Source organism: Haliotis rubra, unplaced genomic scaffold, assembly GCF_003918875.1.
Source record: "Haliotis rubra isolate DU_JTF1 unplaced genomic scaffold, ASM391887v1 Scf942, whole genome shotgun sequence".
Taxonomy (NCBI): domain Eukaryota; kingdom Metazoa; phylum Mollusca; class Gastropoda; order Lepetellida; family Haliotidae; genus Haliotis; species Haliotis rubra.
Window position 1 is genome coordinate 21,354 of NW_025767682.1, and position 23,246 is coordinate 44,599.

General features: G+C 43.9%; 2 protein-coding genes and 1 long non-coding RNA gene across 5 annotated transcripts in view; 1 reads left to right on the forward strand and 2 right to left on the reverse strand.

The window, feature by feature from the left end:
* Positions 1 to 5,557: 5,557 nt before the first annotated feature.
* Positions 5,558 to 7,359, reverse strand: LOC124264791. Its single transcript, XR_006895246.1, has 2 exons — positions 6,589 to 7,359; positions 5,558 to 6,545 (listed from the first exon to the last, which is right to left on the reverse strand). It is a non-coding gene; the product is annotated as an uncharacterized LOC124264791 (long non-coding RNA).
* Positions 7,360 to 8,109: 750 nt separating this feature from the next.
* Positions 8,110 to 21,084, reverse strand: LOC124264793 (cyclin-Q-like). Of its 2 annotated transcripts, XM_046699585.1 has the most exons (7): positions 20,963 to 21,077; positions 16,631 to 16,728; positions 15,542 to 15,627; positions 12,836 to 12,968; positions 9,908 to 10,135; positions 9,706 to 9,759; positions 8,110 to 9,103 (listed from the first exon to the last, which is right to left on the reverse strand). In XM_046699585.1, exons 1-7 carry the CDS (start codon positions 21,018 to 21,020, stop codon positions 9,071 to 9,073), a joined length of 690 nt encoding a protein of 229 aa, XP_046555541.1. In that variant the 5' UTR covers positions 21,021 to 21,077; the 3' UTR covers positions 8,110 to 9,070. The 2 variants fall into 2 exon arrangements, with proteins under 2 accessions (XP_046555541.1, XP_046555540.1); XM_046699584.1 differs by having other exon boundaries at positions 8,110 to 9,759; positions 20,963 to 21,084.
* Positions 21,085 to 21,344: 260 nt separating this feature from the next.
* The window catches only part of LOC124264792 (POC1 centriolar protein homolog A-like), a 29,861-nt gene continuing 27,959 nt past the window's right edge, over positions 21,345 to 23,246 (forward strand). For both annotated transcript variants that reach the window (XM_046699582.1, XM_046699583.1), the window contains exons 1-2: positions 21,345 to 21,460; positions 23,127 to 23,211. In XM_046699582.1, the coding sequence (XP_046555538.1) occupies positions 21,410 to 21,460; positions 23,127 to 23,211 (136 nt within the window). In that variant the 5' untranslated portion in view covers positions 21,345 to 21,409. The remainder of the gene's footprint in view (positions 21,461 to 23,126; positions 23,212 to 23,246) is intronic.

A 23,246-nucleotide genomic window follows, 5' to 3' on the forward strand; every position in this document is an offset into this window, starting at 1 on the left:
TCTACGCAATTGGGATACGATGACGTGTCAACCCAGTCAGCGAGCCTGACCATCCGATCCCGTTAGTCGCCTTTACGTCACGTTTAAGACACCCACGTATGTAGTTATCGTTCCTACAACAACCACTCAAAGGTCAAAATACATGCATGCACATGCCGGTAGAAATTGTGACTTAAGACCTAACAGTGGAGATGAACATGTACCGGAGACACATTACTTAATTTCAAAATAAATCTCTTCTTATCGAAGGTTTTGATGAAGTACAGATACATTTTCTAGTTGGCATGGTAACATTTACAATCGGTTTGACAAAGAGATCATTGCAGGACACTCGTACGCATGTTCTTTCTGATCGGGTGGTCAGGCTCGCTGACTGGGTTGACACGTCATCGGTTCCCAATTGCGCAGACCGATGCTCCTGCTGTTGATCACTGGATTGTCTGGCCCAGACTCGATTATTTACAGACCGCCGCCATATAGCTTGAATATTGCTTAGTGTGGCGTAAAACTAAACCTATACTCACTCACTCACTCCCAGACGCGGAATCTGCCGCTCATCTGTCGTGGCGTAATCATGTTGGAGTAAACTGACGCTGGCAGCAGATCCCGATACAGCCAAGGGAGTCAACGTTGCTTAGTATATCTGTGTATCCCACAAAGATGTACGTGTGCATTCACGGCCAGTCGCCAGGAGAAACTCTGTATAACGACACTGTATATCACTGTATATCATGAAGCGTGAACTAAACGTAATGCCAGTTATTGTCGTAGCCCATTACATCGCGTTGTGTTGCAGTAATTGCACGTGGAAGACATCAAATATAACAGTTGCATTGACCAGATAAGTGCAACCTACACTCTCAGATATTAACTTGCTACAACAGTAAGTAATTTCGCAAGCACTATCATTTCGATACTGCTTTGAAACTATAGATGAGGCTAACCCAAATATCCCTGTCTAGACACACGAGCTGTACAAGCTGTAATTTCAACACAATTAACTACAAAGTAAACTGGAACAACAGTTTCCTTGTCTCGTATACAGACCTATATACTGAACAGACCTATATACTGAACAGACCTATATACTGAACAGACCTATATACTGAACAGACCTATATACTGAACAGACCTATATACTGAACAGACCTATATACTGAACAGACCTATATACTGAACAGACCTATATACTGAAACTGTAAAAGGATTTTGAGTGTTGTGAATAAACGAAGCGTTTTAGAAACGTTTCACAAGTGTATAATCGACATTTTGCTTTGCTTCCCACCCAGACTGGTAATGCAGCAACGGAGGGGGATAATTTGGACACCAGGACACCTACATGACAAACTTCTAGGGTCTTTCCACATGACGCCATGGGGAAAATATAAAGAGAGAGATTCCGCTGTTAACATGTTCTAAGCCAGACCCCTACAATGTGACAAGCAACACAGAGCTGTTAACATGTTCTAACCCAGATCCCTACAATGTGACAAGCAACACAGAGCTGTTAACATGTTCTAACCAAGATCCCTACAATGAGACAAGCAACACAGAGATGTTAACATGTTCTAACCCAGATCCCTACAATGTGACAAGCAACACAGAGCTGTTAACATGTTCTAACCCAGATCCCTACAATGTGACAAGCAACACAGAGCTGTTAACATGTTCTAACCCAGATCCCTACAATGTGACAAGCAACACAGAGCTGTTAACATGTTCTAACCCAGATCCCTACAATGAGACAAGCAACACAGAGCTGTTAACATGTTCTAACCCAGATCCCTACAATGAGACAAGCAACACAGAGCTGTTAACATGTTCTAACCCAGATCCCTACAATGTGACAAGCAACACAGAGCTGTTAACATGTTCTAACCCAGATCCCTACAATGAGACAAGCAACACAGAGCTGTTAACATGTTCTAACCCAGATCCCTACAATGAGACAAGCAACACAGAGCTGTTAACATGTTCTAACCCAGATCCCTACAATGAGACAAGCAACACAGAGCTGTTAACATGTTCTAATCCAGATCCCTACAATGTGACAAGCAACACAGAGCCATTAACATGTTCTAACCCAGATACCTACGTGACAAGCAACACAGAGCTGTTAACATGTTCTAACCCAGATCCCTACAATGTGACAAGCAACACAGAGCTGTTAACATGTTCTATCCCAGATCCCTACAATGTGACAAGCAACACAGAGCCATTAACATGTTCTAACCCAGATCTCTACAATGAGACAAGCAACACAGAGCTGTTAACATGTTCTAACCCAGACCCCTACAATGAGACAAGCAACACAGAGCTGTTAACGTGTTCTAAGCAGATCCCTACAATGTGACAAGCAACACAGAGATGTTAACGTGTTCTATCCCAGATCCCTACAATGTGACAAGCAACACAGAGCTGTTAACATGTTCTAACCCAGATCCCTACAATGTGACAAGCAACACAGAGCTGTTAACGTGTTCTAACCCAGATACCTACAATGTGACAAGCAACACAGAGCTGTTAACGTGTTCTAACCCAGATCCCTACAATGAAACAAGCAACACAGAGCTGTTAACATGTTGTAACCCAGATACCTACAATGTGACAAGCAACACAGAGCTGTTAACATGTTGTAACCCAGATACCCTACAATGTGACAAGCAACACAGAGCTGTTAACATGTTCTAACCCAGATCCCTACAATGAGACAAGCAACACAGAGCCATTAACATGTTCTAACCCAGATCCCTACAATGTGACAAGCAACACAGAGCCATTAACATGTTCTAGATCCCTACAATGAGACAAGCAACACAGAGCTGTTAACATGTTCTAACCCAGATACCTACAATGAGACAAGCAACACAGAGCTGTTAACATGTTCTATCCCAGATCCCTACAATGTGACAAGCAACACAGAGCTGTTAACATGTTCTAACCCAGATCCCTACAATGAGACAAGCAACACAGAGATGTTAACGTGTTCTAACCCAGATCCCTACAATGTGACAAGCAACACAGAGATGTTAACGTGTTCTATCCCAGATCCCTACAATGTGACAAGCAACACAGAGCTGTTAACATGTTCTAACCCAGATCCCTACAATGTGACAAGCAACACAGAGCTGTTAACGTGTTCTAACCCAGATCCCTACAATGTGACAAGCAACACAGAGCTGTTAACGTGTTCTAACCCAGATACCTACAATGTGACAAGCAACACAGAGCTGTTAACGTGTTCTAACCCAGATCCCTACAATGTGACAAGCAACACAGAGCTGTTAACATGTTCTAACCCAGATCCCTACAATGTGACAAGCAACACAGAGCTGTTAACATGTTCTAACCCAGATCCCTACAATGTGACAAGCAACACAGAGATGTTAACGTGTTCTAACCCAGATCCCTACAATGTGACAAGCAACACACAGCTGTTAACGTGTTCTAATCCAGATACCTACAACGTGACAAGCAACACAGAGCTGTTAACATGTTCTAACCCAGATCCCTACAATGAGACAAGCAACACAGAGATGTTAACATGTTCTAACCCAGATCCCTACAATGTGACAAGCAACACAGAGATGTTAACATGTTCTAACCCAGATCCCTACAATGTGACAAGCAACACAGAGCTGTTAACATGTTCTAACCCAGATCCCTACAATGTGACAAGCAACACAGAGCTGTTAACATGTTCTAACCCAGATCCCTACAATGAGACAAGCAACACAGAGCTGTTAACATGTTCTAACCCAGATCCCTACAATGTGACAAGCAACACAGAGCTGTTAACGTGTTCTAACCCAGATCCCTACAATGTGACAAGCAACACAGAGCCATTAACATGTTCTAAGCTCCAGATATCTACAATGAGACAAGCAACACAGAGCTGTTAACATGTTCTCACCCAGATCCCTACAATGAGACAAGCAACACAGAGCTGTTAACATGTTCTAACCCAGCTTCCTACAATGAGACAAGCAACACAGAGCTGTTAACATGTTGTAACCCAGATCCCTACAATGAGACAAGCAACACAGAGCTGTTAACATGTTCTAACCCAGATCCCTACAATGTGACAAGCAACACAGAGCCATTAACATGTTCTAACCCAGATCCCTACAATGAGACAAGCAACACAGAGCTGTTAACATGTTCTAACCCAGATACCTACAATGTGACAAGCAACACAGAGCTGTTAACATGTTCTAACCCAGATCCCCACAATGAGACAAGCAACACAGAGCTGTTAACATGTTCTAACCCAGATCCCTACAATGAGACAAGCAACACAGAGCTGTTAACATGTTCTAACCCAGATCCCTACAATGAGACAAGCAACACAGAGCTGTTAACATGTTCTAACCCAGATCCCTACAATGAGACAAGCAACACAGAGCTGTTAACATGTTCTAACCCAGCTTCCTACAATGAGACAAGCAACACAGAGCTGTTAACATGTTGTAACCCAGATCCCTACAATGAGACAAGCAACACAGAGCTGTTAACATGTTCTAACCCTGATCCCTACAATGTGACAAGCAACACAGAGCCATTAACATGTTCTAACCCAGATCCCTACAATGAGACAAGCAACACAGAGCTGTTAACATGTTCTAACCCAGATCCCTACAATGTGACAAGCAACACAGAGCTGTTAACATGTTGTAAACCTAGATCCCTACAATGAGACAAGCAACACAGAGCTGTTAACATGTTCTAACCCAGATCCCTACAATGTGACAAGCAACACAGAGCTGTTAACGTGTTCTAACCCAGATCCCTACAATGTGACAAGCAACACAGAGATGTTAACATGTTCTAACCCAGATCCCTACAATGTGACAAGCAACACAGAGATGTTAACATGTTCTAACCCAGATCCCTACAATGTGACAAGCAACACAGAGCTGTTAACATGTTCTAACCCAGATCCCTACAATGAGACAAGCAACACAGAGCTGTTAACATGTTCTAACCCAGATCCCTACAATGAGACAAGCAACACAGAGCTGTTAACATGTTCTAACCCAGATCCCTACAATGTGACAAGCAACACAGAGCTGTTAACGTGTTCTAACCCAGATCCCTACAATGTGACAAGCAACACAGAGCCATTAACATGTTCTAACCCAGATATCTACAATGAGACAAGCAACACAGAGCTGTTAACATGTTCTAACCCAGATCCCTACAATGAGACAAGCAACACAGAGCTGTTAACATGTTCTAACCCAGATACCTACAATGAGACAAGCAACACAGAGCTGTTAACATGTTGTAACCCAGATCCCTACAATGAGACAAGCAACACAGAGCTGTTAACATGTTCTAACCCAGATCCCTACAATGTGACAAGCAACACAGAGCTGTTAACATGTTCTAACCCAGATCCCTACAATGAGACAAGCAACACAAAGATGTTAACGTGTTCTAACCCAGATCCCTACAATCAGACAAGCTTGAGATCGATGGAAACTTTTAACCATGGTATCAAGATGTTTGATAAGGAACCAATAGCTGGGGACAATTTTAAATAATAACTGACCCATTCATGAGAAAATATTTAATGATTTGTACAAGAAATATACAAATGTCATGGGCTGACTGCATTGTTCTCCTCAATAGTGCACTCACACAATGGAGCGGCTGTTCTAACACAACACAGTCTCACCACAGCGTCTTTTGACAACAAATTTATCAACTCAAGTCGATGTAAGTTTGCACCTCGAGATGATGTCACTATGATCTGCAAAGCATTGTGGTGCTCTTTCATGGTATTGATGCTCCCATGAGGAAACCTGCTTGGGTGTTCACAACCTCCCTTACTTGGGGGCCTGAATGAGTGTTGTGTCCTGACTGGGCCAGTCTCACACACCATGTACCTTGTGTGCTGGGTCCCATTACTCCTGCTGCTGTGTTCAAAGGGAGATAACTTCATCTGTGTTTCATAAGGAAGTGACTCTCCTCCAACTGGTTCAGACCCCTGCCTTGACAGTGGCAGTGCCTGTATTGGGTTTGACTGTGCTTACTGACAGAACAGTCACATTGGTCAAACACACTGCTTACACAATATTTTTTATGACAAGGAGTTGCAAGGTGAAACGTTCCCTCAACCATCCTACAGAAAGTCTCCACATATTGCTTGAACCATTTCTTTTGGAAGTCAAATTTAGTTTCCATGGCTAGCATATCTGAAAAACAACTCCGGGCCATTTTTCTCCATGTATATGATATCATTTCTATGTTGGTGAGACCTTGGTGCTCTAGGGTTGGACTCAAGGTATGGATACCCAGTTTATAGTCATTGTATCTGACTGGAATTCTGTGAAATCATAGCTGAGAACAAAATCTCTCAACTGGGTCAAACCAAATATCAAAATATACACACACAAAATCATATGCAATTCCAACACATACATACTTGGTACATGCACTTGTCATAACAATAACTGAGGAAATGGTTGAGTAATTTCCAAAAAAGCCAGGCATAAACATGGATCGGAATTGTGTGAGCCATTTCAGCCTGTTCAGACAGCCTTTCACAGCTGAGATCTGTCATAACAAGTCCCAGCTCCACACCTTTCACAGCTGAGATCTGTCATACCAAGTCCCAGCTCCACACCTTTCACAGCTGAGATCTGTCATACCAAGTCCCAGCTCCACACCTTTCACAGCTGAGATCTGCCATAACAAGTCCCAGCTCCACAGCTTTCACAGCTGAGATCTGTCATACCAAGTCCCAGCTTCACACCTTTCACAGCTGAGATCTGTCATAACAAGTCCAAGCTCCACACCTTTCACAGCTGAGATCTGTCATAACAAGTCCAAGCTCCACACCTTTCACAGCTGAGATCTGTCATACCAAGTCCCAGCTCCACACCTTTCACAGCTGGGATCTGTCATACCAAGTCCCAGCTCCACACCTTTCACAGCTGAGATCTGTCATACCAAGTCCCAGCTCCACACCTTTCACAGCTGAGATCTGTCATACCAAGTCCTAGCTCCACACCTTTCACAGCTGAGATCTGTCATACCAAGTCCCAGCTCCACACCTTTCACAGCTGAGATCTGTCATACCAAGTCCAAGCTCCACACCTTTCACAGCTGAGATCTGTCATACCAAGTCCAAGCTCCACACCTTTCACAGCTGAGATCTGTCATAACAAGTCCCAGCTCCACACCTTTCACAGCTGAGATCTGTCATACCAAGTCCCAGCTCCACACCTTTCACAGCTGAGATCTGTCATACCAAGTCCCAGCTCCACACCTTTCACAGCTGAGATCTGTCATACCAAGTCCAAGCTCCACACCTTTCACAGCTGAGATCTGTCATACCAAGTCCCAGCTCCACACCTTTCTCACAGCTGAGATTTGTCATAACAAGTCCCAGCTCCACACCTTTCACAGCTGAGATCTGTCATACCAAGTCCCAGCTCCACACCTTTCACAGCTGAGATCTGTCATAACAAGTCCCAGCTCCACACCTTTCACAGCTGAGATCTGTCATACCAAGTCCCAGCTCCACACCTTTCACAGCTGAGATCTGTCATACCAAGTCCCAGCTCCACACCTTTCACAGCTGAGATTTGTCATAACAAGTCCCAGCTCCACACCTTTCACAGCTGAGATCTGTCATACCAAGTCCCAGCTCCACACCTTTCACAGCTGAGATCTGTCATACCAAGTCCCAGCTCCACACCTTTCACAGCTGAGATCTGTCATACCAAGTCCCAGCTCCACAGCTTTCACAGCTGGGATCTGTCATACCAAGTCCAAGCTCCACACCTTTCACAGCTGAGATCTGTCATACCAAGTCCAAGCTCCACACCTTTCACAGCTGAGATCTGTCATACCAAGTCCCAGCTCCACATTCCTAGTTGTTTGAGAGAAGAAGGGATAGACGACCTCACTTGACGTTAGCTGACCTAACAATGGGGGGTCCTCCACACATCAAAAGTCTGTAGTTTGTTCAGGGCAAAATAATGTCTGTGTTGTGATGTAGTTCAGACAGTATTCTCCAGTTCATACACAGCAATGTCTGTTGTGATGTAGTTCAGACAGTATTCTCCAGTTCATACACAGCAATGTCTGTGTTGTGATGTAGTTCAGACAGTATTCTCCAGTTCATACACAGCAATGTCTGTTGTGGTGTAGTTCAGACAGTATTCTCCAGTTCATACACGGCAATGTCTGTTGTGGTGTAGTTCAGACAGTATTCTCCAGTTCATACACAGCAATGTCTGTGTTGTGATGTAGTTCAGACAGTATTCTCCAGTTCATACACAGCAATGTCTGTTGTGGTGTAGTTCAGACAGTATTCTCCAGTTCATACACAGCAATGTCTGTGTTGTGATGTAGTTCAGACAGTATTCTCCAGTTCATACACAGCAATGTCTGTTGTGGTGTAGTTCAGACAGTATTCTCCAGTTCATACACAGCAATGTCTGTTGTGATGTAGTTCAGACAGTATTCTCCAGTTCATACACAGCAATGTCTGTTGTGGTGTAGTTCAGACAGTATTCTCCAGTTCATACACAGCAATGTCTGTGTTGTGATGTAGTTCAGACAGTATTCTCCAGTTCATACACAGCAATGTCTGTTGTGGTGTAGTTCAGACAGTATTCTCCAGTTCATACACAGCAATGTCTGTTGTGGTGTAGTTCAGACAGTATTCTCCAGTTCATACACAGCAATGTCTGTTGTGATGTAGTTCAGACAGTATTCTCCAGTTCATACACAGCAATGTCTGTTATGGTGTAGTTCAGACAGTATTCTCCAGTTCATACACAAATGTCTGTTGTGGTGTAGTTCAGACAGTATTCTCCAGTTCATACACAGCAATGTCTGTTGTGATGTAGTTCAGACAGTATTCTCCAGTTCATACACAGCAATGTCTGTTGTGGTGTAGTTCAGACAGTATTCTCCAGTTCATACACAGCAATGTCTGTTGTGGTGTAGTTCAGACAGTATTCTCCAGTTCATACACAGCAATGTCTGTTGTGGTGTAGTTCAGACAGTATTCTCCAGTTCATACACAGCAATGTCTGTGTTGTGGTGTAGTTCAGACAGTATTCTCCAGTTCATACACAGCAATGTCTGTGTTGTGGTGTAGTTCAGACAGTATTCTCCAGTTCATACACAGCAATGTCTGTTGTGGTGTAGTTCAGACAGTATTCTCCAGTTCATACACAGCAATGTCTGTTGTGATGTAGTTCAGACAGTATTCTCCACTTCATACACAGCAATGTCTGTTGTGGTGTAGTTCAGACAGTATTCTCCAGTTCATACACAGCAATGTCTGTTGTGGTGTAGTTCAGACAGTATTCTCCACTTCATACACAGCAATGTCTGTTGTGATGTAGTTCAGACAGTATTCTCCAGTTCATACACAGCAATGTCTGTTGTGATGTAGTTCAGACAGTATTCTCCAGTTCATACACAGCAATGTCTGTTGTGGTGTAGTTCAGACAGTATTCTCCAGTTCATACACAGCAATGTCTGTTGTGGTGTAGTTCAGACAGTATTCTCCAGTTCATACACAGCAATGTCTGTTGTGATGTAGTTCAGACAGTATTCTCCAGTTCATACACAGCAATGTCTGTTGTGATGTAGTTCAGACAGTATTCTCCAGTTCATACACAGCAATGTCTGTTGTGATGTAGTTCAGACAGTATTCTCCAGTTCATACACAGCAATAATGTCTGTGATGATGGTCTTGATGATGTCCAGAGTGATATCTTCAGCAAACACCTGAAACATAATATCGTGTTGAAGCAGTCAGACACATACAGCGGAACAACATGGCTACATGAATCGTCTACTGGAGCTGACCGATGAGAGAGAATGTTGCTTTAAGATCATGTAAGCGAGTGTTGTTTTATGCCGACTTGGAACCTACCAGCCACCATGGTGTGTCAGCATACTTGTGGTACGGCACCTCGGCACCATGACACTGGAGGGCGAAAAACAGAACAGCCACTGCCATGTGTTGGGGCTTGTAGTTCAAACACATGTTGCCATGGTAACAATCCTGAAGCAGTGACCAGGCTGTTTTAGCAATTGGCAATGCCTCCCACTTGTAGGGATCAAACCAGTCTTGCAGATACTTCAGGTTGTGCAGCATGTGCTGAAACAAAACAAATATTATGTTGTTCATTCATAGAATTGGTAGTGGGGATCTATCCTGACCGGGAATCTCTACAGGGAGACAAGCATGGGGTAGTGGAGATCTATCCTGACCAGGAATCTCTACAGGGAGACAAGCATGGGGTAGTGGGGACCTACAGGGGGAGACAAGCATGGGGTAGTGGGGGGACAAGCTACTGACCAGGAATCTCTACAGGGGAGACAAGCATGGGGTAGTGGGGACCTACAGGGAGACAAGCATGGGGTAGTGGGGACCTACAGGGAGACAAGCATGGGGTAGTGGGGATCTATCCTGACCAGGAATCTCTACAAGGAGACAAGCATGGGGTAGTGGGGACCTACAGGGAGACAAGCATGGGGTAGTGGGGACCTACAGGGAGACAAGCATGGGGAAGTGGGGACCTACAGGGGAGACAAGCATGGGGTAGTGGGGACCTACAGGGGAGACAAGCATGGGAGTAGGGATCTATCCAGGAGACCAGGAACCTACAGGGGAGACAAGCATGGGGTAGTGGGGATCTATCCTGACCAGGAATCTCTACAGGGGAGACAAGCATGGGGTAGTGGGGACCTACAGGAGACAAGCATGGGACCAGGAATCTCACAGGGAGACAAGCATGGACCAGGGATCTCAGGGAGACAAGCATGGGGTAGTGGGGACCTACCTGGGAGACAAGCATGGGGTAGTGGGGACCTACAGGAGACAAGCAGGAAGGGACCTACAGGGGAGCCGGCATGGGACACTGGGACCCTACATGGGAGACAAGCATGGGGTAGTGGGGACCTACAGGGAGACAAGCATGGGGTAGTGGGGGGGAGACAAGCATGGGGTAGTGGGGACCTACAGGAGACAAGCATGGGGACCCCTATCCTGACTGGGGACTTTACAGGGGAGACAAGCATGGGGTAGTGGGGACCTACAGGGGAGACAAGCATGGGGAAGTGGGGACCACAGGGGAGACAAGCATGGGGTAGGGGACCTACAGGGGAGACAAGCATGGGACACTGGGGACCTACAGGGTAGTGGTGACCTACAGGCAGACAAGCATGGGACCTACAGGGAGACAAGCATGGGGACTGACCAGGAATCTACAGGGGAGACAAGCATGGGGAGTGGGGACCTACAGGGGAGACAAGCATGGGGGGGGATCTATCATGACCAGGGGGACCTACAAGGAGACAAGCATGGGGTAGTGGGGACCTATCCTGACCAGGAATCTCTACAGGGAGACAAGCATGGGGTAGTGGGACTACAGGGGAGACAAGCATGGGTAGTGGGGACCACAGGGAGACAAGCATGGGGACCTGGGGACCTACAGGGGAGACAAGCATGGGGTAGTGGGGATCCCTGACCAGGAATCTCTACAAGGGGAGACAAGCATGGGGTAGTGGGGACCTACAGGGGAGACCTACAGGAGACAAGCATGGGGAATCTCTACAGGGAGACAAGCATAGTGGGGACCTACAGGGAGACCTACAGGGAGACAAGCATGGGGTAGGGTAGTGGGGACCTACAGGGGAGACAAGCATGGGGTAGTGGGGATCTATCCTGACCAGGAATCTCTACAGGGGAGACAAGCACCTATAGTGGGGAATCTACAGGGAGACAAGCATGGGGGGTGGGGACCTACAGGGAGACAAGCATGGGGTAGTGGGGACCTACAAGGGAGACAAGCATGGGGGGTAGTGGGGACCTACAGGGAGACAAGCATGGGGGTAGATCCTGGGAACCTACAGGGAGACAAGCATGGGGTAGTGGGGACCTACAGGGAGACAAGCATGGGGTAGTGGGGACCTATCCTGACCAGGAATCTTTACAGGGAGACAAGCATGGGGTAGTGGGGACCTACAGGGAGACAAGCATAGTGGGGACCTAGAGGGAGACAAGCATGGGGTAGTGGGGACCTACAGGGAGACAAGCATGGGGTAGTGGGGACCTACAGGGAGACAAGCATGGGACACTGGGGACCTACAGGGAGACAAGCATGGGGTAGTGGGGACCTACAGGGAGACAAGCATGGGGTAGTGGGGACCTACAGGGAGACAAGCATGGGGTAGTGGGGACCTACAGGGAGACAAGCATGGGGTAGTGGGGACCTATCCTGACCAGGAATCTCTACAGGGAGACAAGCATGGGGTAGTGGGGACCTACAGGGAGACAAGCATGGGGTAGTGGGGATCTATCCTGACCAGGAATCTCTACAGTGAGTAGGGGTGAAACGGTATGCTCTTACCACCCACCAGTACAGTATGTATTGCAGGACAAGACCTTCGGTTTGGTCAATTTTAGTTTGGTATAGAAGAACTTACTTCCTGAAAAATAGCGGCCGTCAAGCAAAGAAATGAATACATTTTGACAAAATGTATTGATTTCTTGACATTTTAGAAAAGGTTTTAAAAAGGTTAATAAAATAACAGCATGAAAACCGAAAACTTTTGGATTGCATTATGGTATACCGAACCGAAGACAAAATACTGTGGTCGTACACATAATACCGTGGTAAACCGTATCACCCCCTACAGGGAGACAACCATGGGGTACTGTGGAACTACCCTGACCAGGAATTTGTCCCGGGGCAGGCCTTTATTCATGGAACATCCACAACGAGATAAGCAAACCTTCTTTCTGGGAATCCACACAGGTGACATTTCCAGGGAATAACGAAAAGTATATATCTACCTTGTGAGGGTGAGAGAAGACAACCCTGAACTTGAGTGTCCTAAGCACGAAAAGTTCACAATTGGCGACCGACTCCCGCAGTGCCCAAAAGGTGTCCCCCAACTCCAGCGGTGGCTTGCTTTTGTGTAGGGTCCTAGAAGCAGAGTGAGTGACTGATAAGAGGGTGGATGTGTGGTAGAGTGGTTTGCTGGTCGGATGAGAGTGGGTGGTAGAGTGGGTAGATGTGTGGTAGAGCGGTTCGTTGATCGGATCAGAGTGGGTGGTAGAGTGGGTGTATGGGTGGTAGAGTGGGTGTATGGGTGATAGAGTGGGTGGTAGAGTGGGTGTATGGGTGGTAGAGTGGGTGTATGGGTGATAGAGTGGGTGGTAGAGCGGGTGAATGGGTGGCTGACTTGGATTGTATGTCTTTGGTTCTGTTCCTGGTAGTGGAAGTCATTAGATGGGTTGTGATTGAACGGGACCTATCTGAAACTCTGTATGTGAGAGAGTGCATGTGTATGTGTGTGTATGTGTATGTGCATGTACTTGTAAGACTGTGTGTGCATGTACATGACCATGCACTTCTGACACTTGTATGAAATATAGTTGTTTCAGCTAGTAGGTCAAAGGGAGACAACTCACACAATGGAACATCGCAACCACCACTTAAAGAGTCCTGAAAATCACCAGTGTTTCCGCTGACTTCATTATTTATCGGACACCGTGTCTGGCGACCTAAACTTATACCAGTCATGAATGAACTTTGCCAGTTATATCCTATCACCATACTGCAAGTACTCATTTTAAAGTTATTTTCAGTCTGCATATTTCCAAAACATAACAATTTTTGTGACCATGAAAGCACAGCCAAGACTGTCATTTCAGCTTACCCATGATTTTTTCTTTTTAAAACTTGATTATGTAGCGGACACAGTGTCCGGCTGGCTTTCAATTTACCGGTCCCCAACGAATTTTACCGGCGATTTGCAGGTATATACCGGAGAACGGAAACACTGATCACTATTCATTATTTCACTGCAGGATTTATAGACCATGAATATCACTGCTGACAATGACCCCCACAGACCATGGGAAACAAGTACAGTATGTGTATCACCCTTCAAACTGAGCAATTGTTATCATCCTTTATCGGCTCTCAATGACATTTGATCAAGTAAGCATAGAACCAAATTGCAATGTACAGTGAACCAGTGAATACTGATATTTCATTTGATCAATTTCCATCATTGATCAATGATTCCACATCTATAGTATTAAACAGATGTGTACATAGATTCAATACAAAGTCCTGTTCATATATCGTACACAACATTCTCTGGGGTGGGTTGATGACAACACCTGCTCCCTGTAATATGGGTTCAAGACAACACCTGCCACCTGTAACATGGGTTCAAGACAACACCTGCCCCTGTAACATAGGTTCATGACAACACCTGCCACCTGTAACATGGGTTCAAGACAACACCTGCTCCCTGTAACATAGGTTCATGACAACACCTGCCACCTGTAACATGGGTTCATGAATGGGTTGACACCTGCCCCCTGTAACATGGGTTCATGGATACACCTGCCCCTGTAACATGGGTTGATGACAACACCTGCCACCTGTAACATGGGTTCATGAATACACCTGCCCCTGTAACATGGGTTGATGACAACACCTGCCCCCTGTAACATGGGTTCATGAATACACCTGCCCACCTGTAACATGGGTTCATGACTACACCTGCCCCCTGTAACATGGGTTGATGACAACACCTGCCACCTGTAACATGGGTTCATGGATACACCTGCCACCTGTAACATGGGTTGATGACAACACCTGCCCCCTGTAACATGGGTTCATGAATACACCTGCCCCTGTAACATGGGTTGATGACAACACCTGCCACCTGTAACATGGGTTCATGGATACACCTGCCACCTGTAACATGGGTTGATGACAACACCTGCTCCTGTAACATGGCTCAATGACAACACATCCCCCTGTAAAACACGGGTTGATGAGTACACCTGCCCACCTGTAACATGTGTTGATGACAACACCTGCCCCTGAAAGATGGCTCCATGACAACACATCCCCCTGTAACATGGGTTGATGACAACACCTGCCACCTGTAACATGAGTTCATCACTGCATCTGCCCACCTGTAACATGAGTTGATGACACCTGCCCCTGTAACAAGGGTTGATGACTACACCTGCCACCTGTAACATGGGTTCATCACTACACCTGCCCCCTGTAACATGGGTTGATGACAACACCTGCCGACCTGTAACATGAGTTGATGACTATACCTGCCCTGTAACCCCACCCCCCTGCAACACAGGTTGATGACAACACCTGCCCCCTGTAACATGAGTTGATGACTACACCTGCCCCCTGTAACATGGGTTGATGACTACACCTGCCTCCTGTAACATGGGTTGATGACTACACCTGCCCCTGTAACATGGGTTGATGACTACACCTGCCCCCTGTAACATGGGTTGATGACTACACTTGCCCCCTGTAACATGGGTTGATGACTACACCTGCCCACATGTAACATGGGTTGATGACTACACCTGCCCCCTGTAACATGGGTTGATGACTACACCTGCCCCCTGTAACATGGGTTGATGACTACACCTGCCCACATGTAACATGGGTTCATGACTACACCTGCCCACCTGTAACATGGGTTGATGACTACACGTGCCTACCTGTAACATGAGTTGATGACATCCCTCAGTTTCAAGTGTTCTTCTTCCACTTTGCCAGCCAGGTAAATACAGGTGGTGCCAATTAGCTACAAACAGCACAAGTTAAAGTAAAGTATGAACACACAGTGTAGAAGACATAAGTAGTATTATGGTGAGTGAGTGAGTTTAGTTTTCGCCGGACTCAGCAATATTCCAGCTATATGACGGCGGTCTGTAAATAATCGAATCTAGACCAGACAATCCAGTGATCAACAGCATGAGCATCTATCTGTGCAATTGGGAACCGATGACCGATGACATGTGTCAACCAAGCCAGAAAGCCTGACCACCAGAACCTGTTCGTCCGCCTCTTACGACAAGCATGGGCTACTGAAGGTACATTCTAACCCGGACCTTCACGGATAAGTGTTATGGTGAAGAAGAAATGAATATCATTAACAGTTTCAAAATTCAAGGATTTCATTTACGTTGTCAGGTAGTTCTTGCTAGGCTTAAAAAACAAAATAAGCAACAAGTGCACTATACCTACTACATACAATCTTGCATATTGATCATTCCAGCTCTGTGGATCAACATTATCTACTAGATACATCACATATATTGATCTGTACCTTTAACATGGGACATAAGATCAATGTTTAAGTTCAAGGTGGGGCATTAGGTCAATAGGTAACTTCAAGGTGGGGCATTAGGTCAATAGGTAACTTCAAGGTGGGGCATTAGGTCAATAGGTAACTTCAAGGTGGGGCATTAGGTCAATAGGTAACTTCAAGGTGGGGCATTAGGTCAATAGGTAACTTCAAGGTGGGGCATTAGGTCAATAGGTAACTTCAAGGTGGGGCATTAGGTCAATAGGTAACTTCAAGGTGGGGCATTAGGTCAATAGGTAACTTCAAGGTGGGGCATTAGGATCAATAGGTAACTTCAAGGTGGGGCATTAGGTCAATAGGTAACTTTAACATGTTTAAGGTGGGACACTAGATCAGGTAGAAACCAGATACTTATAAGATTAAGGTTTCAAAAGCTGTTTCATGACTAAAAGACATTACTAAGGGAGACAACTCTCCATCCTACAGTCTTGGTACTTACATAGGGATCATAGTCATTCAGTGAGTTCTCCTTGAAGAACTTGTGGTACAACACACACGCAGTTGCCATGGGAACACTCTTGATGTGAAGCTTCACCCCTGTCATGACAAACAGAACACTCTCAAACCAAACATACTGCATTCAACTATCACTGGTGTTTCCCTCATAGTTTAGTTAGTGATATATAACAGCCCTTCAGTTTCGGGTTAAACGATCTAACGTGAACTGTGGATCTTCTGACGTATTGTTGGATGCCATGTCCAGGTTAAAGTTGCATGAATAATCATCCACAATTTAAGGTCACCATGACACAACTCATCTGATGACGCAACCTTGATATTATCTGCTAACTTAAATGTATCTACAAAGGCCACTCAAAGACAATGTATACACATAAGCATTAATCAAGCACTTTTTAAGTATGAAAATGAGGCAAGTTGTATTAGCTTTGAAAACCACATTTTGCATATAAATCGGAAGTGTAACATACATATTACCAAAAAAATGATCTGGACATTACTGACATTATATTTACAGTGTTAACACAAACATGCAATTACTGCTTAAGAATGAACGTCATTGTCTTAACCCTAATATTGAAAGGTTTTGGGAGTCCCAGATTTATGTACCTTTGGACCTGATGGACTTCTGGGCCCCTCACTGAAAACCTCACTAAAATAAGAGTCAGCTCTCCCAACAGAATGAATACAGACTATGAATAGGTCCTAATACTTAGTTCTGACACCATCCTTGCTCAGGTCCTAATACTTGGGTCTGAGACCATGGGTAGGTCCTAATGCTTAGGTCGGAGACTATGGGTAGGTCCTAATATTGAGGGTCTGAGACCATGGGTAGGTCTTAATATTTGGGTCCGAGACCATGGGTAGGTCCTAATACTTAGGTCGGAGACCATAGGTAGGTCCTAATATTTAGGTCTGAGACCATGGGTAGGTCCTAATACTTAGGTCGGAGACCATGGGTAGGTCCTAATACTTAGGTCTGAGACCATGGGTAGGTCCTAATACTTAGGTCGGAGACCATGGGTAGGTCCTAATACTTAGGTCGGAGACCATGGGTAGGTCTTAATATTGAGGTTCTGAGACCATGGGTAGGTCCTAATACTTAGGTCGGAGACCATAGGTAGGTCCTAATATTTAGGTCTGAGACCATGGGTAGGTCCTAATACTTAGGTCTGAGACCATGGGTAGGTCCTAATACTTAGGTCGGAGACCATGGGTAGGTCCTAATACTTAGGTCTGAGACCATGGGTAGGTCCTAATACTTAGGTCTGAGACCATGGGTAGGTCCTAATACTTAGGTCGGAGACCATGGGTATGGAGGTCCTAATATTTGGGTCTGAGACCATGGGTAGGTCCTAATATTTAGGTCGGAGACCATGGGTAGGTCCTAATACTTAGGTCTGAGACCATGGGTAGGTCCTAATACTTAGGTCGGAGACCATCGGTAGGTTCTAATATTGAGGGTCTGAAACCATAGGTAGGTCCTAATATTTAGGTCTGATACCATGGGAAGGGCCTAATATTGAGGGTCTGAGACCATAGGTAGGTCCTAATACTTAGGTCTGAGACCATGGGTAGGTCCTAATATTTAGGTCTGAGACCATGGGTAGGTCCTAATATTTAGGTCTGAGACCATGGGTAGGTCCTAATACTTAGGTCAGAGACCATGGGTAGGTCCTAATATTGAGGGTCTGAGACCATAGGTAGGTCCTAATATTTAGGTCTGAGACCATGGGAAGGGCCTATAACTTAGGTCTGAGATCATAGGTAAGTGCTGATAATTAGGTCAGAGACCATGGGTAGGTCCCAATACTTAGGTCTGATAGAGATTACTAAACGAGTGTCTGTCAGATATCATTTATCTTACGAGTTGTTTCAAAACGTATTTAACGAGCGAAAGCGCGTTAAATACGTTTTGAAACAACGAGTTGTAACATAAATGATATCTGACAGACACGAGTACAGTAATCTGTTTCTTACACACCATAAAATCGCACCATTTCATGGTCGAATAGATACAAATTTCATATTTTCTCATCATAGCTGCGCAATAATACAAAACACAACGTTTATGAATGAGTGACGTCACTTGGCTTCCTAATCACTACTCATCCCCAAGGTGACCCTCCACAAAAATAGTTTCTGCCATATCTTCGCGTCATCAAGGTAATAGTGATAATGCAAAGTAGATAAGATCACAGAAAATTAATTAAACACTCTAAAACAATGATGTTACCAGGTAAATGTGGGCAATTTTAATTCTTGCAAGCAAAAAATATTTCAGCGTGTGACGTCATCGTCATCGTTTGGTGGTTGTCGTCATCGGAAGATTGTTTTGGATATCTCTGCACATTGTCATTGGGGATCTGTAATTGTGTACCAGTTTCTCTTCAATGTTCTCCCATCCAATCGGAGCCAAAACTATTGAGTGTGTGTCATTAGGTGTAACCCCTGTGCTTGCATATGACATTGCTGAGGTTACGTTCACTATCAATGGGGGACTACTCTTCTTCGCCACAGCCTTCTCGTTTTCCTGAGCCAGAAACTGCCACTTGGAATGTAACGGAATTTACGGAGTTGTCAGTGTGAAATGTGAGTTGATTACATCCTGTATATTATCAAGACATAAACTTTGCATTATCATGCGTCGGGAGGAATATCTAAGCAATGACTTATGTGTAGATAAACCGTTTCTGTACATGTTCGATTGAATAGAAAGGACGTGTGCCGCCATTTGCACTCATGAACCCTTGCAAACATTCCATGTTGTACATTGTTTCAACGAGTGTGTTTTGGTTCTAACTGTCATGAGTGAATTTAACAACATTCGAATCACATAGTAGCTCGGAGCTGGAAGTGGGTCTTCATCATGTTTATCAATGAAAAATGTTATCTTCATCAATTCATCAAAGAAACGCGAGGCAAATCGATCACTGACGTTATCGTGTCAGGTATTTTAATTTGCAAGACGATACATGACTTGTCACATCTCTCCAGTAAAAGTACCAACGATTTACATTTTCAATATTCGAAGGGAATCCCGGTCTTTATCTTTAACGGTGATTTTCACATAATTGTTTTAATACACAGGTTTCACTGATTGTTCGAAGCGATTTTGAATTCATGACTAGAAATCAAAAGTTTTAATAAAAGGAATTAGAAAATAAATAGATTCGTGTTATATTTCTTCAAGTTCTGTTTCATTGTTTAAATACCTGTTTATGTTGCAATCTAGAAAATAACAGGTAGGTGTAAAGGTTTTTCTTTTGGAACGAATAACAGGTTCCTGTTCGATTGAAGCACGAGGAACTACTCAATGAATTTTAATCAGGAAAGTAGTCCGTCATAACCTGACCCTAGGTCATCACCATGGAGTAGCCAATCATGGGATCAGAAATCGATCTCACACATATGTGTGATACCAGTTTTCTCACATGGGTTTCTCACCCTCGGGTGTGTAAGAAAGCATATTACTACACTTTCCTAACGATATTTTTCGAATTAGTTAAAAAATAATAATTCAAAACTTAATTAATAGTATGAAAACAACTTTTAACCTACCTCATTTTCAAAACTACCCCAACCACCTAAAAACAAATGGTGTGCATGCTACATTTTTTTATCACCTCCAACAATGCAGTGATGTCATCAGTTACAAATGTAGTGTGTTACAGAGTTGCAAGAGTTAACACCCCCAACACAATTGCATAGTGCCAAATTCTACACAGCATTCAGGTCGGTGAGGTGGCCTAGTGGTTAAAGCATTCGCCCATCACACCGAAGATCCGGGTTCAATTCCCCACATGGGTACAATGTGTGAAGCCCTTTTCTGGTCTCCCTCGCCGCGATATTGCTGAAATATTGCTAAAAGCATTGTAAAACTAAACTCACTCACTACACAGTATGCACACAGCATTGCACAAAATGAAGCTCTCACTAATGAGAGTAGAGTGTTTGAAACTGGTGTGTTTAGAGACTTCTCTTGAATGATTTTATTTTGTCTAGTAATTTCATGAGTTTTGAAAGGACAGTAGATTTTTCCAAACCGGCAAATGTTCCAGTTCAACCTTGTTACATGTAATAAGGTTGAACGAGATGTTTCCTGGAGGATGTGTGTATCGTTTATTTATCTACGTCAAAGGAACTCTGCCACTTCGTCCATGTGAAGCCAGTTTTACTGATACAAACATAAAACATAATTTTCTTTGGTGAATGTTAGATGCGTGGTTACAAGTTCATGTTTCAGACAGCCACCCGAAATAGACCGACATCTATGTGCGTATGAAATCTCGTCCGATTCAGCCGTGATTACCTGATTCAGTCATAAAACGCACAACGCGGAAATGAACACGTTTTTCTACTTCTGTCATATCTTCAACTTTCAAGAGCGCTGGCCAGAGCACTTTTTAACAACATCAAATTCCAACTTTTCAGTGCAACTCCAGGATAACACGCGAGTTCGGGAGAAATCATTATTAAAGTGGAAACAGAAACTTTATTAACAGTTGTCTCAAAGAAGAGTCAGATTTGATAGACATCCTTTGTCTGTTTACAGACTCTAGCATTGAGTGGTTGAGAAATTACTTTAAAGTTTTGATCATATCCAGTACAATGAATATTTGTGAATTCATTTACAAAGCTATCAGCCGTACAGGAACCGGATATTATTTTCGTCGTCATGCGCAATTGTGGTACTTAGCGCCATAATTTGAAAGTCGTTGATACATGATCAGGCCTGAATTCTTTTGGCATTTGGCTCATGAAAGAGGAAATAGCAGATAGTGGATACTTGAAAATGGCAACAACACTTGTGAGTACCGTTACGGAAGAGATACAACCAGTTGGTGCATTCAAATTTTGAAACTCTAGCCAATATTCATTCGGCTTCCTTTTAGCTAAATATTTGACAGGCCAAGCCACTTAATGCAGTTATTTTCATTTTTTGGCTCCATTTGTGTCAGGTTTTCTTTTTTGACAAGCTTTCGGTTTGGCAAGTAAATATTTCAACAAAAAGCTGGAGAAAAATGTACTCAAAGAAGATGTCAACAAACCTGAATCGTTCAATGTTTGCAGTGTTTACAAACATGTCTTGACATGCACACCTGGCGTTTGAGAACAGCTACATGCATTGACAATATGGATAAAATAATAATTCATATTCATTAAGCACCTACATTTGACATCTATATACCTTAGAACATCCCAGCTGTATCCCGAGTCCCTGGTTCTCATTTACGTTCCAGCATCGCTTACAATTAATAGGATGAGGTTCCAAATTCCAATCAAAAATACCCTTAGTGTCCTTGGGGTTGAGCACCTATTGCTAGTCAAACAGCCCTTTTCTGTCCCTTAGGCACCCTTGTCAGGTTGTAAATAGGTTAGCTGTCTCTCTTAACAAATTAATCTAATAGACAATGTGTGGAAACTGTAAAATTGGTATCAAGTTACTGATTTTACAGAGAAAATAGCGGATTCTGTGCATACATATAAAGATAAGGTAAGAGTTCCTCCCGTTCTCCCATCCCAAATAATATTTATAAATTAATATATACTAAAATTATTAACAAAACCTAACACAACAATTACTAGAGAACTCACAAAAATAACTAAAACCCCCAAAATTAATTACAATATATAGGGTCGAACTATGTTGCGTTACCTCTGTTAATCTGCTGAAGAAAGAAGTGGGCAATATGGGGGAACGGAAGGAACTATTTCCAAGTAATAACTCCTTATGAATAACATCGAATAGAATAACTCCTTATGCTACCTAGGCACTTTTTTTCAATCCTGGCACCAATCGAAATCCGAAAAATATGTGCCTGGCATTGTGACCGCTTCTCAGAAGAGATGATGTAAATATAATTCCTGCAAACAGGCTGTAGACTTTCAGGGCAAGCATGTCTGGGTGTTAATGAATTTGAGGTATATTGAAGAGAAAGCATCTTTTACATATGAATAAGGCAACTTGAATCTTATTCTGCTTATCAGGGCGGTGGGGTAGCCTAGTGGTTGAAGTGTTCGCTTGTCATGCCGAAGGCCCAGGTTTGATTCCGCACATGGGTACAGTGTGTGAAGCCCATTTCTGGTGTCCCCCGCCTTCATATTGTTGGAATATTGATAAAAGCGGCGTAAAACCCAACCCAATTACTGTCATCTATTTTACATATTTTACTCAGATGCACAGCTGATGTGATGCTATGGAGCTTTGAGTGCATTCAGGATTCAACAGGTCCCAAGCATTGGGATCCGGTGGCTGTTTTCATTATTTCTCATCCCATCCCAGTGATGTTGGTTCTATGGTAGACTTAAAGAACAATTATTCACTGGATTGTCTGGCCTACATTTTGTCTTGTTTGTTTACATGCTGCCCTTGAGTTGCTGAAATATTGCTTAAACTAAGAGAAAGACAAACAAATATCTCTTTGCCTCATTTTCTGCAGATTTAATTATGATTGTTACTATGTTGTTTCCAGGAAGATCCATCACTGGAGCGGCACTTCCGGGGCCACCGCGACACAATCACTGCAGTTGACTTCAGTCCCAACATGACACAGCTAGGTGAGATGATTTGTTCTTCTTATCTGTAAATAAAT